Genomic DNA, 17,918 nt, shown 5'->3' on the forward strand with positions numbered 1-17,918 from the left:
GGTTGAATTTTAAACATTTCCATTTTCTGTTTGGCATTTAGTTTTTAAAAACATTTACTGTTTGGAATCATATTCAGCAGCAGAATTTGAACAATTTCTTCAGAGTTTCCAATGTTTTTCACTTTATTTAAAAAATCATTATCCATGGTTTTAAAGGGAAAACACATTCATGAAGGTGATAATATGGTAACTTATATAAGTTCAGATTCAATCAGATGGCAGTATTCAAATGAGTCTTACCTGAATTTAAGCCACAGTGCAAATCTACCCCAATTTGTAACTGAAATGGTAATCCCACTCGGCTGCAAAAAAAGGTGTTTGAATTAAGATCAAGTATATATTTCTGTTACAACATGGTGGATTTAGCCTGCGTTGGGCCGTGCTAAAGATGACCTTGCTTCCTTTAAAACCTTACCATTTGAGATGGGTCACATATCTCTCTATTCTCACTTCCACTTTACAGTTTTCCCACATTGCCCATCTTTATACTCCTGTAGTGTTTCACGATCTTCGTCACAATACAACCCACAATTGGGTGTCATAGGAATTGAGGAAACAATATTGAAGGAACAATATTGAAATATACCCTAGACTAGGAATCCAGACCATTGCTGTTTTCATTTTTGTCAATCACAGAAATTAATTCAGACATACCTGTTGTGTTAACCATCATGTGTGCATTTTTTAAAGTTTAGAATAACCAAAGCGATAATTACAAATAATTGTTTCAAGACCATTTGTTTCTATTTTAGATTGATATGTTTGAGCAACATTTTAGAAGTATAAACAAAATTGACTGGATGGAAAGATACATCAATGATGTAAGTTAGCCTCTCTTTAAAATTACACAATATTTGAACAGTACTTCATAGCCACCTTGAAAATAATTTAGTCTAAAGGTTTATGTACTGACTGAATTATATTACTGAATAAAAAAAATTCTAAAACAACATATTTTATCATCTTTAATTTCATTTTTTATATGCACATACAGAAAGGATATCTGATCATTATTGTTATCAGCCCGAAATACTGGGAAGCTGTTACATCTCAGAACTTGGAAGTAAAAAATGATGAACATTCTTTGAATACAGTCTTTATCTACAAACAGGTAATTATAATGACACTGACTTCATTTTTAAAATTTTTGAATCACTAAGTTATATCCAACAGACACAGAGGATTTGAAAAATTGTACTGAGCTGCAGATAACTTGGAAAAACTCAGCAGGTCTGGCAGCATCGGCGGAGAAGAAAAGAGTTGACGCTTCGAGTCCTTATGACCCTTCAGTTCTGCTGCCAGACCTGCTGAGTTTTTCTAGGTAATTCTGTTTTTGTTTTGGATTTCCAGCATCCGCAGTAGTTTTTTTGCAGATAACTTGTCCTAGACAAGTAGTGCTCCCTACCTTTTCTGTCCTAAAGCATGCACAATTCTTCTGCAGGCTCATTCCACACTCTTTCTCTTTCCTTATACATGATTTAGTTACTCTTAGTTACTGTTTAGTGATCTCTCTCTCTTTACCATTATTTCCAACTCATATTTACTCTTGCCATTTACTTGTATCTCTATAAGGAGATTTAGGTTATTCTTTATTATCCCAAGTCTATCTTAAGAACATACAAGAATAGAAATATTCCATTTAACCTCTCGAGCCTGTTCAGCATTCAGTAAGATCATGCCTGATCTGTAACCCCACTCCATTTACCTGCTTTTGCTACATATCCCTTAAATATCCTCGTCTAACAAATCTAATGGATCATAAACTTGAAAATTTCAATTGGCCCAGCATCTAAGGCCTTTTGGGGGAAGCAAGCTCCAAATTTCCACTAAATTCTGACAAAAGGTCAACAGCCTGAATCATTAACTCCATTTTTTGGTCCACAGGGGCTGTCTGACCTGTGTTTTCATCGTGGTCTTTTTTTTTGTTCCAGACTTGCACTACCTTTTGCTTCCTGACTTTACTCCTTAATGGCCTTGCTTTGTTTATTTAAGATTATGCCCTCTGGTCAGGATTTCCCACATAGGGAATAATTTCCCGGAAGGCACTCTATCAAATCTCCTTTTCAGTTGAAATACCTCCATTAGTTGAGCCCTCAATTCTTCTTCACTCAAAGGATTACCAGTTTAGGGTAAGTTTACAATAGGCTACAAGTTTTTGTAAGCCGTCTTCATAAGAGCTTTAACCCTTTAAGCTCTGATTTATCTGGTGAATCTGTACTGTGCTCCCTCCAAATCTAGATAGATATTTCCTGAGGCTCAGTACACAAAACTGAACGCTGTGCTCCAGATGAGATCTGACAACTGAAGCACTACTTGATTGCAATAATGGAAAATTTAATTGAACCAATTGGATCTCCTCACTTTTCCCCTTCACCCTATATTCTTCTCCTGTAGGCAGTGTTCATTTTCTGGATATGATTTCAATACTTTGCTTAGGTGGCTGTTGTTTGTTATAAAGTCAGGAGAGTGAGAATCAACAACCTTATGACTCCAAGGTGAGAGTGCTACCAACTGAGCCATGACTGATGCGCACAGATCAGAGTTTTATTAGAACATCAGAAGTAGGAGCAAGAGTAGGCCATTTGGCCCCTCAAGCCTGCCCTGCCATTCATTAAGATCATGGCTGATCTGCCCCACGCCTCGACTCCTCCTTCGTGCCAGCTCCTCCATAGTCTTCAACTCCCCGATATTTCCAAAATCTATCTACCGCCTCCTTAAATACTCTCAGTGATCTAGCCTCCACAACTCTCTGCGGTAGAGAATTCCAGACATTCACTACCCTCTGAGAAGAAACTCCTTTTGCATCTCAGTTTTAAATGAGTGTCCCCTTATTTTGTAACTGTCCCCTAGTTCAAGATTCCCCCCACTAGTGGAAACATCATCTCAACATCTATCCTGTCAAGCCCCCTCAGAATCTTGTTCATTTCAATAAGATTGCCCCTCATTATTCTAAACCCTAATGAATAAAGGCCTAACCTGTTTAGCCGTTCTTGATAAGTCAACCCCTTCATCCCAGGAATCGGCCTAGTGAATCTCTTTTGAACTGCCTCCAATGCCAGTATATCCTTTCTTAAATATGGGGACCAAAACTGTACACCGTACTCTAGGTGCGGCCTCACCAACACCCTGTACAGTTGTAACAAGGCTTCCCTATTTTTTAACTCCAACCTTCTAGCAATACAGCACAAAATTCCATTTGCCTTCTTAATTACTTGCTGCACCTGCATGCTAACGTTTTGTGTTTCATCCACGAGAAATGTTTGACTCCATTTTCTTCGCATGAAGCCCTAAGTTTCAAACTTAGTATCTTCCGTTTTCTTGCATTCCCCTGCAAAAAGCTGAGGCTGGGCCATGGTGAGGATGGCATAATGGGGATGTGTTCCCAGACTATTGATGAGGAATAGTCTGGGAACACATTCCCATTATGCCATCCTCACCATGGCCCAGCCTCAATAGCTTTTTGCGGTGGAATGCAAGAAAATGGAAGATACTAAGTTTGAAACTTAGGACTTCATGTGAAGAAAATGGAGGCAAACATTTCTAACCTTGCTGCTAGGTCCTTGCGAGCTGACATTAGCTAACTCCCCCCCCCCCCCCCCCCCCCCCCACAAAAGATGCTTGTGTCACCATGAGCCAACCGGCCTCACCGAATTCCACATTTCTCAAGAGTTTCCAATCTCCACTCTCTAAGAACTTGCTTTGGAATCTTCCAAACAACGCTTTCTCTCAGAAGCCTTCCACAAGGGTCCACCTCCAGCATTTTGAACCCTCTTTCTGATATTCCTCTCCCCTGGATCGCCACGTGCATTCAAGCTTTGTCTTCTATGCACTCTCTCTCAAATGCTCTGCCATGCCAACAGAACTACCTCACAAGCCAATAGTAAAGCGTTATAGACTGTCAGCTGTCTCCTTGGATCTTCTGGCTTCTTGTAAGCCTATTGTGCTTTAAGTCTGCATCCTGCAACTTTCTCTGCTCCTTGCTTTTAACTTCCCTTAACAGGATGTTTTCCAGATTCCTGTTCTTTCCCTTTGACTAGAAAGTCTTCTTGGGACCCCCCATCTAGGAAACCAGCTTCCTGCAGCTCCTTTCTGCCCAGCTTCTCCTAGCTCCTGTTTCCAACTTTAGTTTGGGACTTGCTATCTGTTGCTCTCCTATGCTGCTTCTGCTGGCAACTCCTTTCAACCTTAAAGCATAATCACCACCTGAACTTGAACTGCTTTCAGTTTCTCTGTGTCCCTGTGTGGGCCTCCTATTGCTAGGTAACAGCCCAGTTTTTTTTCTACCTTTTTCTTTGTCTTAACTCCCCTTCAGGAGTCATAAACCTCATTTAAAATGCAGGCATCTTTTAAAGTGAAACTAAAACTCAAGTTTCCCCCCTTCTTAACATGCCAATACAGAAATCCAAATTAAACTTAAAGCTACAACTCATTCCTAACATCCACTAATACAAATATAACTTACTTAAACTATCTCTTCCTAACAAAAGCCTGCACTCATTCATGATTCCAGATTTTTATAATTTTGTTCAAAGTTAGATATTCTTAGCTGTTGGTTTGCTTTCACACATCAAAAGTGTACTCAATCATGGGTAAAAGTGTGTTTTCGCCCTCAGGAAGTTCCATGAATTTTCAGTGATCACATTTTAAAATGCTGCAGCTTGGTTACTAGTTAAATAGTTGACAAGTTATAAGCTCTGAAGACAGCCTTGTGTATTGGATTTGGAAGCAGTCAGATTTTCAATTTATAGATTACCTTTTCATGCTAAATACTGTAAGAATTGTTCATTTCTGAAATGCTGTTCAAAATACTTTGGTTATTTCATAAGCTTCCACTTATTGCTTTGTTGCAGCTTCAAAATGAATTTATTCAGAATGGGAGCAAGAACTTCAGATTTGTTCCAATTATTTTCCCCGGAGCCAACATGGTAAGCAAAGTGAAGAGGCAGATAATCAGGGAGAACTTCGAGACATGTTAGGCTCTTGAGAGAAGTGTACCTTGATGCAATATAGTTGCAGGGAAAAAAAAGAGAAGTCAGAGACGCATGCAGTAAAAAGTTCCTGAATTAAAGGCAGAAGTACAGGATTTAGCAAGTTGAGATTTGATGAATAGAAAAGTAAATATTCACATTGTCACTGAGGCAGAGGGGTTGTTTAACAGTAATTAACACTTCTGTTGTTAAAAGGGCACTTATACTGAAATGAAGATGACTTGACTTTCTGTGGTGAGTTTGGTTCATACCTACCACTCAAATACAGCAACTTCATACCATTCAAGACATTTCAATGGTGAGCCAGACAATAAGATGCCGTTTTTGTGCAGCTAACAAGACAGCAGCGCACTTCAAGCAGCAGCTTTGAAATTTCCACATTTAATCACACGCCTGCCCTCTCCTGAAGTCGCTGAAGCGCTTGTGCATAAATAACGGCAAGTTAATGGGAAAACAATTGATGAAACAGCTGAAGACAGTTGGTTCAAGGATTTTGCCCTAAGGAGCTGTTATGATTGGCTTCCAATAGCCACAACCATCTGCCTCTGTCAGGTGTGACTTCAGCTACTGCAAGGTTTTCCATTGACCTCCGTTTAGCTAGGGCTGCATGATGCCATGCTCTATCAAATGCCTTTACATCAAGGATAGCAATTCTCTGTTCTCTTCCGGCATTCAGCTCTCGTTTATGTTTTGACCAAGGCTCTGATGAGATCAGGGACCAAGGAGCATTGGTAAATAGATTTTTGGCACACAGGTGTTGCTAAATAGCAGTACAAATGAATTTTCCTTCATTTTGCTGATAGGAGAAAGTTGATATAATTGGCTGTAAGTTGTTGTACACCTATTAATGGTGACACCATTCTAAGAAAGCTAAAAGTAGATTAAATAATACATAACACCAAAAGAATGTGGAAATTAAAAATTATTTTTCAAAATTTCACACTGCAGATTTGAGTAAATATTTAAGTAACAGTAATATAACAGCTAGTGTATTTGTGCTTTATCAACTAAAGATAATCAGTATTTTTACTTTTTGCAAACTTAGCAATTTATTTTTATCATTTAGATTATCTAATGTAAGTTTGTTTGCTTGTGTTATTTCCTATGACACATTGTTAGTATGAGGAAGTGGTAGGAGATGGCCTTGCTGTAATTGAGGGCATGGAAGTAGAGAGGAGGTGTAAAGTTGCACAGTTAAAGGAACAACTTTGAATATGGGTTAGAGTTAATATGAAGGGAGGACAGTGAAATCAGAGGAAAGGGCAAGGTGACTTGGGATACGGGTTAAAATTGAGAATCAGTGCAGAGGCTAAGGGAGAAAAGGCAGGGGAATTTGAAGGGATAATGAATGACATTTCAAAGGAGAGATGAGTAGGGTAGAATAAGATGAGATGCTCAAAGGATTAGCAGATGCCAGAGGAGTGGTCAATACAATTTCAGTGGTGATGTCCATTATGCCACCATAGCAGTTTTGTCAGGGCAGGTGGTAGCAAGTAGCCTGGTGAAATGGCTTCAGTAAGTAACAGGCTGCGGTCAACCATGAGCAAAGTTTTGTCAAAGCCAGCATGTCAGTGCAATCATTCTGAATAAGGTGGTTGGTGGCAAGAGTCATCTTTGTTGAGTAAATTACCATTCTGGAGAGAGCCAGAGATTGTTGGTCTAGTGGGAGAGTCTAAGGAAGTACTAGTGGTTGGAGTGATTGGGATAATGAGGCTAGCAAGATTAGCTCCTAGCGAGTGCACTGGAGATTGGGCAGTTGGAGTTGCTTCTCATAGGAGTGTCTTGATGGGTCTTTCCAGAGAATGTTGAGAGAAGCTGTTTGATCCAGTGCCCTTGGTTTGTAGGGGCTAAAGGATCCAGGTTGCACGGTTGTTTCAGGGTAACCGAGTTGGTACAGAGATAGAGAACATCCAGAGATCGTTGTTAGAATAAACACATGCTGTTTATTTACAAACTAAACTCAGCAGCTACACTTGTGTGCTCACAACATAAAATTCTGTCTTCACTCATCAGTGGCTAACTCGAGACTCAATCTCAGAAGTAGCCTGTGTTACTCTGCTATTGGATATCAAGATCATGTGACCTTACATTACAATACTTGTCTTAAAGGTATATTACATATCAGATTACTACATCCCTCCCCCTTTACCGAAAAATACATTTTACAGTTTTTCAATATATCAAGTTATTTACACAAATTAATTATTTACAAAGTCAGTCTCTCTGGGGGTTTCCTTATGCATGTAGAACGTCTCAGCTCTACAGCTTCTGAAGTTTGCTTTTGAATCTCCCTGACTGAAATCGCCTAAGCATCTGGTTCTGCAGCAGGTACCTGTAAATTTGTTTCCTCGACTCTTTCAGGTACAGTCAGCCCTCCATGTAAATTTGTACTTGGTTGAGTTCTTTCAACAGAAAACATTGATTCAGTCCCAAACACTAGTGGAATTGCTTCTGGATGTTTGGTTTCTCCACCTCGTATGTGCTCCACGTGTCTCCTTACTATTCGATCTCCAACTTTCACGTGGTAGGAACGAAGTCCCGTTACAGCACTTATTTCACCGAACAACCGTGCTGGTCCTTCTCTAAAATTTTTCACAATTACTTTCTCTTCTACATTAAATGCTCCGTCCTGACTGTGACAATCATGTCCCATTTTCTGACTTTCCTGCTGCCTCTCTACCTCTACACTGCACCACTCCCTCACCAAATTTGGCATAACTAGGCTCAGTCTCGACCGGAGATGGTGCTTCAGCAATTCTGCAGGTGTGACACCTGTTGTCAAATGAGGGGTGGGTCTATAATGGAAAAGAAATTGTGCTAATTTAGTCACTATTGAATCTCCAGATAATTTCTTCATAACCAGATTTGAATGTCTGAACACTCTCGGCATGTCCGTTTGAAGAAGGGTGATATGGAGATGTTTTCACAATACCATTTGAGGCTTGCAAATCAGTTAAATTCAGCACTTGTGAATACTGTTCCATTATCTGATACTAGCACTTCAGGTAATCCGTTTGTAGCGAAGCTTTGTCGAAGCTAGTCTATTTTTACTGAAGATGTGGATGACCTCACTTCATGTATATCCATCCATTTTGAATGAATGTCTATGATAAGGAGAAACATTGTTCCCATAAAAGGCCCCACATAGTCTATGTGTACCCGTACCCATAGCCTTCCTGGTCACTCCCAAGGGTGTAACGGAGCTGTTGCAGGTAATTTTTGTACTTGTTGACACTGCATACAACTTCTCACTAAGTTTTCTATTCCTCCATCCATTCCCAGCCACCACATATAGCTATGTGCTATTGCCTTTATTTTGGAAATTCAGGGATGTGAACTGATAACAATGGCTTTCATCCTTTTGGAAGAACTCGAGCTCCCCACAGTAAAATACCTTCTTGGCTGGTTATCTCATATCTTCTCTGGAAATACGGTTTCATTTCATCAGACTCTTACGGTTGGTCACGAACACACAGAACTTGATTTCTTACTTTGGATAAGACTGGGTCTCGGTTTATCCAATCTTTAATCTGTTTAGCACGTATCAGTGATGAGTCCAGGAAGCTCAATAACAAGATGTATTCCTGAGGAATTGGAACATCCTTATCCTTTACTTGCAAGGGCAAACGACTGAGTGCATTTGCGGTTTGACTTCCGTATACTCATACGCTCCTAAGATCAATGCCCACCTTCATACTCTTGCTGAGGCTATAGGGGATGTAGCCTTGTGTTCACCGAATAGTCCTAATAATGGCTTGTGGTCCATCATAATAATGACAAAATGATGACCATGTAGACGTTGACGAAACTTAACACTGAAAATGATTGCCAGGCCGCCTTTTTCAATTTGAGTACTTTTTCTCTGCAGTACCAAGTGTTCTCGACACAAATCCTATAGGTCATTCTGACCCATCATCCATTCAATAGGAAAGCACTGCTCCCACTCCATAAGGTGATGCATCACACTTAATATCAACTCTTTCTTTGGGTCAAAATGTATAAGTGTATAAGATTGTAGCAACTGTTTCCCTTTTTTGTGAAAGTTTCTTCTTATGGTATTTGCCATGACCATCTCTGGCTTTTCTTGAACAAGTAATACAGTGGTGCCAGTTCTGTTGACAAATTAGGCAAGAAACATCCATGGTAATTGATTTATCCCCAAGAATGATTTCAGTTCGGATGTATTCCTTGGTGCTGGGGCTTCTTTAATGGCTTTCACTTTTTCTTCAGCTGGATTTAGGCCTTGTGAATCTACCTTTGTGACCTAAGTAAATTACCTCTTTTGCCTGGAATGTGCACTTTCCTTTTTCAATCTCACTGCAACCTGCAAAAAAAACATTTCTGAACTTCTTCCAAGTTCATCAAATGTTCCTTTTCAGTGAGTCTAGTCACGAGAATGCCATCCAAATAAATTACAACATGGGGCAATCCCTGTAGCAAACTTTCTATCGTTCTTTGGAATGTGGCACAAGCAGAAGATAAGCCAAATGATAAATGGGTGTATTGGTACAATCCCTTATTTGTATTTATGGTGACAAACTTCCAGGATGCCTTCTCTAAGTCCAATTGTTGTTTGCAGTTTGGCATCTACCTTATCCGACATTGCATAAGGTACTGGTCTTGCCTTCATGAATCTTGGTGTTGCCTCTGGATCAACATGAATGTTTGCCTGTAGCCCCTCAATTTTTCGAAGCTCTTCCTTGAAAACTGAGGCATATTCTTGTGGTAGCTGTGGTAATCCATTGGTTCGCAGTTGGAAGCTTTCAGTCCATTCCAATTTAATTTCTTTCAGCCAGTTTGGCTTGAGGAGACTCCGTCCCTCGCATGCTACTACCATCAAGGGTAATCTCCCTGTTTGACCTTCATAGTGTACTGTGACTTTACATACACCCTTGACTTGTATGTCTTCTCCGGTGTAAGTTTTTAAAAATATTTCATCAACTTCTAAATTCAGCTTACGTTCTCCATGATTCATATATTTAAACATATGTTCACCAGTCACCATAGTGGCTGCACTAGTATCCGCCTCCATTCTGAGAGGCTTCTCATTACTCTCCTGGTTACATAGGCTCCGTTCTTCCTACCTTTTAAATTATACAGCAAATAGATATCAGCATCTGTAACTTCAGACTTTTCAACACTGTTTATCTGAGTTTTTGCTTTTGCCTGAAAGTTTGCCTGATCTTATCTTTACAATGTCTCGAGGTGTCCATTTCAATGGCAGAAGAAACATTCGACTTTTTAAAACTATTTCATTACAAGGCTGTCTGCTTGCACCTCTCTTACTATTATGCCATATTTTTGCTGCTAAGTTTTCCCTTTTAATTTGCCTGCTAGTGGTGGCTGCTTCCCTCTTTGGAGTAAAGCTCTGCACTTATTGCACTCTGGCTGAGGCTCCCTGCCCATCATTTTGTGCTCCTTGAATGGCTTCTGAGTCTAGCACTGCACCTTCCATTGCAAGAGTGATTTCCAATGCCTTCTGAAAATCATTTGATTCAGCCAGTAATCTCTTCTGAATCATGTTTTCATTTATACTGCACACCAAACAATCTCTAAGCATAGCATTAATAGAAGTACCAAACTCTCAATATTCAGTTAATTGCTTCAGACTTGCCACATAACAAGCAACTGCCTTCCCCGCAGCTCTATTTCTTGAGTTAAATTTAAACCGTTGCATCATCACAGATGGCTTGGGCTGGTAATGATTCTTTACGAGGTTCACTAAATCATCAGAACTTTGAGTCTGGGGCATTGCGCACCAACAGATTCCGAATTAGTCCCTATGTCTTACTCCCATACATGGACAGAAGGATCGCGCGCCTCTTCTCCGCAATGTCATTCGCCTGGAAGTGAAACCATAGCAAGACCAGTCATCCAAGGTTGGATCGAAAGGCCTCAATCTTTCAAATTGCAGCATGCTCTGAGGGGATTACTTCGACACTGAAGAAAATTTTATTTTACTTACGACTACCGTGTGAGGTACGGCCTGATTTTCGGTTCTTCTGGTTTCCTTCGTTTTTTTTCTCTTTTTTAACCTTGTTTTTTCTGTGATTTTTTTTGCACTTTTATTCTCGTCGCCAGTTTGTTGGATCCAATGCCCTTCCTTTGTAGGGGCTAAAGGATCCAGGTTGCACGCTTGGTTCAGGGTGACCGAGTTGGTACAGAGAACATCCGGAGATTGTTGTTACAATAAACACACGCTGTTTATTTACAAACTAAACTCAGCAGCTACACTCGTGTGCTCACAGCATAAAACTGTCTTCATTCATCAGTGACTAACTCGAGACTCTCTTGCGTAGTGGTAACCCGTGCTGCTCTGCTATTGGATATTAGGATTGTGACCTTACATTATAATACTTGAAGGTATATTACATATCAGATTACTACAGAAGCACAGGATGGCTGTAGCTTTATTCAAAAGCAATTAATGCTGGGAAGGCAGAAAAGTAATGATTGGTTGGGTAGAGGGGCAAAATAACCAAGAAGGGAGAAACGAGCAGATGGGATGACTGGGTGACAAGAAAAGAGGACAGGAGAGAAGGGTCAAGAAGGGGAAAAAGAAAGAAATAATTGGGATGCATCTGAGCAAAAGCCAAAATATATACGTGAGTAGACTCTGTTCAAGTTACATCGGCATGATGGAGTTTGGAAGGGACAAGTCCTGGTTATAAATGGAAGAAAGGGCAGTGATGAGAAATCAAAATTCCTATTTGAGATTGTGTTGAAGTTGAATTGTCTCAGTGTGAAATTGAATTGAGAACAGCATACAGTCAACTTGGAGCACTGATAAACCAAAGTACTGGTTTAGGAACAGTTGTGGAGAGACAGAGTATCAATGGGTACCCAGTTGGAGATTGTTCAGCTGGAACAGAGGGCCAAGGAGAGATGACCATATGCAAGCAGTGGTTAAATCTGGAGGTTTATTCTGAAAAGTGGTTATTCTACTTCCAAATTAGAAATGCACAAGCTTACATTTTGTGCCTGGTCATTTCCAGTGAAATTTATGCACATCACCCTAAATCAAATCCCGATAGAATCTAGTTGAACTAATTGGGACCAGTCCATTGTACATTAACAGCTCTTAATATAATTCTGAGAAGCGATGGTGTACTGAGGTGTAATTACGAGAGCTGAATAAATCAGTGGTTATCTAGTTTTAATAAATGGCATGGCCATCTTATTCACAAGCTGGCACTTCTAACGGATTGCAAAAGTCTTTTTTTAATTAAAAATTGATTTGATAATTCTCTATTTTCATTTGTTCAGAAACATGTTCCTTCATGGCTACAAAATACACATGTCTACTGCTGGCCAATGCATAGCCAGGATGTTCTACGACGACTGATGCGCCTGGAAAAATACAACCCTCCTCCAGTTGGTGAACTCCCTACCATCATTCAGAAATCTATATAACCCCATCTTGGTCTTGCTGTAATAATATCGTAAAAGAAACTTTTGCGAAAGTGCCATACATTGTTTTTGTAACTGCTGTGGCTCAGGATAACTGGTTTTCAGAGTTCTTGATGGGCAACTCACTTCAAAATGTTTCCAATATCAGGGATACAGTCAGAAATCAATAACTTTGCATCACTGAAAAATGATAAAATTGTGACCACAAGAAATGATATTTCTTTTAAGATTTGCTTCAACTTGGTGTATCAAACACATATGGTGTAAACCTGACTTGTTATAAGAGGTGGATTATCAAACCAGTAGCATTTATGAAATATTAAACTGAAATTTTGTTTAAGGATCAATTTTCACAACTGTTTCTCTCCAGCCATGTTTACTGCTTTAGTCAGTGCTGTTAGTACAAGCTATAATCTGATGCTAATGATGTGGATTAAATAACCAAAGTAATCACGGACTCTGAAATATTCATGTTCAGAGGGATCTGGGTGTCCTTATATATATCAGTCAAAGTTAAGCAAGTGCAGGGAGCAATGAGGTAAACAAATGATATGTTAGCCTTTATTGTAAGAGATTGGTGAGACCACACCTGAAGTACCTTGTATAGTTTTGGTCATCTTGCCTAAGGAAAGATATACTTGCCTTAGAGGGGCTGCAACAAAGCTTTACTACACTCATTCCTTGGTTAAGCGTAATTGTCCTATGAGGAAAGATCGAATGCTGGGAGGATATTTCACTTGGCTAGGGAATCTAGAACATGGGGGCACAGTATTAGGTGTAAGTGGTGACCCTTTATAACTCAGATGAGAAATTTCTTCACTCGAAGGGTGTGAATCTTAGGAATTTTCTACCCCAGAGGTCACTGAATACTCAGTCATTAAGTATGCTCAAGACTAAGATTTTTTTTTGGATTCTAAGGGAATCGAGGGATATTGGGATAGAAGTAATGCGTAACAAGTATCTGAGGTAGAAGATTATCCATGATTTTGAACAGTGGGACAGGCTCAAAGTGTTGAATGACCTCCTTCTATTCCTTACATTCTTAAATAGGTATGAATAGCTTGTTGAGCAGTCGAGTCAGCCCAGTGAGTCTGAGTATTTAATATGATACAAGCAGTGTCTTTATTATAACATCTATGGAAATGGAAAGTGGCTAATATTAGTTATCAGATATAAACAGCTGGCAGCATAACAGGTGATATAAGTAGTGGGAGTTGTAATTTCTTATGGTCACTATGTTATCTCAACAGTGTTGTGATTTTTGTTACCTTCTGTCAAGCTAGAACAGGATGTTACTCCTGTGAAAACCATAAATCTAGTAAAAACACACACCTGTGGTTTTATTTGCATAAAAGATGAATATCCTCCTACAAAAACAACAAAAACCACCAAAAAAGAAAAATTGAGGTATAAAATAGAACCATTGTTAGAATAAAACTTTACCTTGAAAAATGATTTATTTTAAATGGGTTCTAGATATAGATAAAGAGCAGTTTCCAACACAAGATAACCTAACTATATTTTGTCTTACAGTTTATTTTGGCATTTCATTCACATTTTAACCTTTATGGCTTAAGTACACAAAGTATTTAAAAAAATAAGCTCAAGTACAGTCTACACTTGTTTGGCATTAGTCCTATCCATATTCATGACAATGGGCAAGAATTTGCTGTAACAGGACATCAAACAGCGTCTGAGATTAGTTAAATTTATCCCTCAATCCTTCAGCTCAAGTTTTTTTTGCCTATAACATTACTGAAAATGCCAGCTGCTAATAGCACAGCAAGGGAACTAATGAAATGTTAGGATTGGGAAAGAAACAGGAAGGACTGAGGAGGGTGTAAAAAAGGGTTGAATTCAATGTCAAATCAGGTACAGAAAGAGAAATGAAGGGGAAAAAAGGTTGGATTGAGGAAAAAAGATGCAAAGAGCCAAAAAAATGAATTTTGATATTTTAAAAATCCCTACAAAATTCAATACCTGAAGGAATGAACTTCCAGACTTATAATAATTAATGTTCACTGCCAGAGAGGTTGATTACAGTCATTAACACTTAGCACAAAAGGATGCTTACATATGTAATGACAAGATTTAACCTTCTGCAGTGGGTTTAATGGACAAATGCAACAAGTTCCTACAAAGTGGCTAGTGGAAAGATGTTTTATTTTTGCAAAGTTAACAACAGAGCATCGCAACTTGTACAACAACTTTTGGATGCTCACATTTAATCTCCTGTCTGTTCACCTGAAATTGCTGGACCATTTACCCATAAATAACAATATGTGCCATTAGCCTTAACTTATACAGCAAATTCTGGGCCATTAACAATAAATATTATTTTGCAATATAAGCCCATTTCCCCCTTTTATATTTTTTCTCCTCAATGATTCTTTGTAGGTTTTGTCCTAACGCCTTCATCTGGATCATATAATTCTAATATACACCTATTCAGGGCTATAATAATACAAGATCTTTTAATCTGTACATGATGCAAATTCTATTTCTGTAGAGGACATATCTATTTTTAGAAAATTTGGTACTTACTCCATAATCACCAACACAGTGGGGCTGTCACAATGTCTGAATGGACAATTGATACATGTCTAAGGTGTTTTTTTTTCCAAGTACTTTAAACATTAAGCATTTTAACTGGTGCTGTTCTTTTGGTACTAGTTGTTTGAATCCTTTTATTTTGCTTCACCCATCAGTGATTGATGCAAGTGTTATTTTGAGGTGTCATAGAACACCACATATGGTACCATGGAGTATTCTCACCGCTGAGTGGAGTCCAAAAATCAGGAAGAATCATCAAGCTGCTTCAAAGACCACCTGACAATCAGCTTAGGATAGCATTACCTGAACTCTGGAAGCACGTTTTCTACATACTGTCTTGTTCACAATTAATGCTTGGCCTGCATAGAAGAGAATGGAGGGGATTCATAACTCTTGCTAATAAAAGCTCTGGTAAATAGGTCAACAATATTTTGTAATTTTTTTTTAGCATGTGGTCTTGATTTCCTTAATCCAGAATGTGATGGAATCAGATTCAAGCAATTTACACACTATAAAATAACCATGGGATATATTACTGTAATTAATGCAGTTTTGTTTATGCAGTGGAATGTAATATCAGAAGTTCAACTCTGGACTAACTTGGTACCATTTGTGCTCTGAAATTGGACAATTTGCTATTGTATTATCTAAAGCAGTTTTAATAAAATATACTGAATTGAATAAATCAAACTTTTACCAATATATTAGTGATGTTTCTGATTCAGCATACTTTTTGAAAATTGTTCTTCAGGGTATGGGCATTGTTTTGAAGGTACTCCCACAATATAGTCGGACACATTGTAAAATTTTGACTTGGAAGCAATGAAAGAACAGACATGTATGATCAGGTCAAGATGGTGTGTGATATAGAGAACTTGGATATGATGATGATCTCATGCACTTGCTCCTCTTCTATGCGGCTGCTCTTCACCCTGTAGATATTACACATTGCAGTCATTGTATGCTGGTGGTGGAGGGAGTGGATGGTTAAACTAGTGTATGGGATTCCAGGACAGTTTTGTCCATAATGTCAAGTTTGTGTTTTTGCTGTTGTACCCATCTAGGCAAATGGAGAGTATTATGTCATGCTCCTTGTGCCTTTGTAAGAACATAAGAAATAGGGACAGGAGTAGACCATTCAGCCCCTTTAGCCTGCTCTGCTACTCAATAAGATCATGGCTGATCATCTTGTGTTTCGGATTCCACATTCCAATCTAACCCCGATTAAACTTAGATTTTTGTTAGGCAAGGGAATCAATCTACCTCTGCCTTAAACATATTCAATGACCCTGCCTCCATCACTTTCTGAGGCAGAAAGTTCCAAAGTTGCACAACCCTCAGAAAAAATTTCTCCTCATCTGTTCTAAAAGGGCGACCCCTAATTTTAAAACACTGTCCCCTAGTTCTGGACTCTTCCACAAGAGGAAACATCCTTTCGATGTCTACCTTGTCAAGGCTGTTCAGGATTTTGTATACTTCAATTAAATCACCTCTGACTCTAAAGTCCAGTGGAAACAAGCCCAGTCTGTCCAACCTTTCCCCATAAGACAACCCACTCATTCCAGGTATCAACCTAGTAAACTTCCTTTGAACTGCCTCAAATGCATTTACATCCTTAAATAAGACAACCAAAACTGCACACGCTATTCGAGGTGCGAGCTCACCAATACTTTGTATAACTGAAGCAGAGCATCCTTTTATGCTCAACCCCTCTCGTAATAAAGGATAGCATTCCATTAGCCGCCTTATTGACTTGCTGTAACCAGAATACTAACTTTTTGTGACTTATGTACTAGAACACCTAGATCCCTCTGCACCTCAGAATTATGCAGCCGTTCTGCTTTTATGCAATACTCTGCTTCTTTGTTTTTCATTCTCAAGTGAACAACTTCACATTTTCCCACATTAAGCTCCATTTGCCAGACCTTTGCCCACTCAACCTATCTATATCCATCTGCAACCTCATGTCCTCTTCACTGCATACTTTCCTACCTATCTTTGTCATCTGTAAATTTAGCTACCATGCCTTCACTCCCCTCACCTAAGTCATCGATGTAAATTGTAAAAAGCTGAGGCCCCAGTACAGACCCCTGTGGACTCCACTCTTTACATCCTGCCAATCAGAATAAGACCCATTTTTGCATACTTTCTGCCAGCCAGCCAATCTTCTATCCATGGTAATATGTTACCCCATTCACCATGCGCTTTTATTTTCCGTAATAATCTTTGATGTGGCACCTTATCAAATGCCTTCTGGAAATCCAAGTACAGTACATCTACAGGCTCCCCTTTATCCACTGCGCATGTTACTCCTAAAAAAAAACTCCAATAAATTGGTTAAACATAATTTTCCTTTCACAAATCCATGTTGACTCTTCTTGATTGCCTTGAGCTCTTCTAAGTGCCCAGCTATAACCACCTTAATGATCAATTCTTAAAATCAAACTTCCTCATGACAGACATCAAGCTAACTGGCCTATAGTTTCCTGCCTTACTCCCTTCTTGAATAGAGGGGTTATGTTTGCTACTTTCCAATCTGATGGAACCTTTCCAGAATTAGCTAATTTTGGGAAGTTAATACCGCTTCAACTACCTCATGAGCCTCTTTTAAGACCCTAGGACATAGTCCATCGGGACCCGGAGACTTGCCAGCCCGCAGCTCCATCAATTTGCTCAGTACCGTTTCCCTAGTGATTTCAATTTCACCAAGTTCCTTTCTCCCGTTCACCACCTGATCTGCAGCTATTACTAGAATGTTTTTTGTATCCTCTATAGTGAACACAGAAGCAAAATATTTGTTAATTCCTTCTGTCATTTCCGTATTATCTGCTGTTAACTCCCCACTGTCACAAGTAGAGGATAAGTGAGTCAAGAGGTGAACCAGCCATATGCACAAATCTAGTGTCTAGTAGTGATGGCATTTGTGTCTGGTTGAGTTTGATCAGTGTTGATGGAGCACTCAGCAAT

The 17,918-nt window shown here is 39.2% G+C and overlaps 1 protein-coding gene across 1 annotated transcript in view; it reads left to right on the forward strand.

Annotated features, from left to right (window-relative positions):
- Positions 1-15,653, forward strand: part of LOC144691891 (uncharacterized) — a 42,952-nt gene extending 27,299 nt beyond the window's left edge. The window contains exons 7-10 of the mRNA XM_078560466.1: positions 753-821; positions 995-1,111; positions 4,851-4,925; positions 12,255-15,653. Coding sequence (XP_078416592.1) covers positions 753-821; positions 995-1,111; positions 4,851-4,925; positions 12,255-12,401 — 408 coding nt within the window. The 3' untranslated portion in view covers positions 12,402-15,653. The remainder of the gene's footprint in view (positions 1-752; positions 822-994; positions 1,112-4,850; positions 4,926-12,254) is intronic.
- Positions 15,654-17,918: the final 2,265 nt, after the last annotated feature.

This window comes from Cetorhinus maximus, chromosome 16, assembly GCF_964194155.1.
Source record: "Cetorhinus maximus chromosome 16, sCetMax3.hap1.1, whole genome shotgun sequence".
Taxonomy (NCBI): domain Eukaryota; kingdom Metazoa; phylum Chordata; class Chondrichthyes; order Lamniformes; family Cetorhinidae; genus Cetorhinus; species Cetorhinus maximus.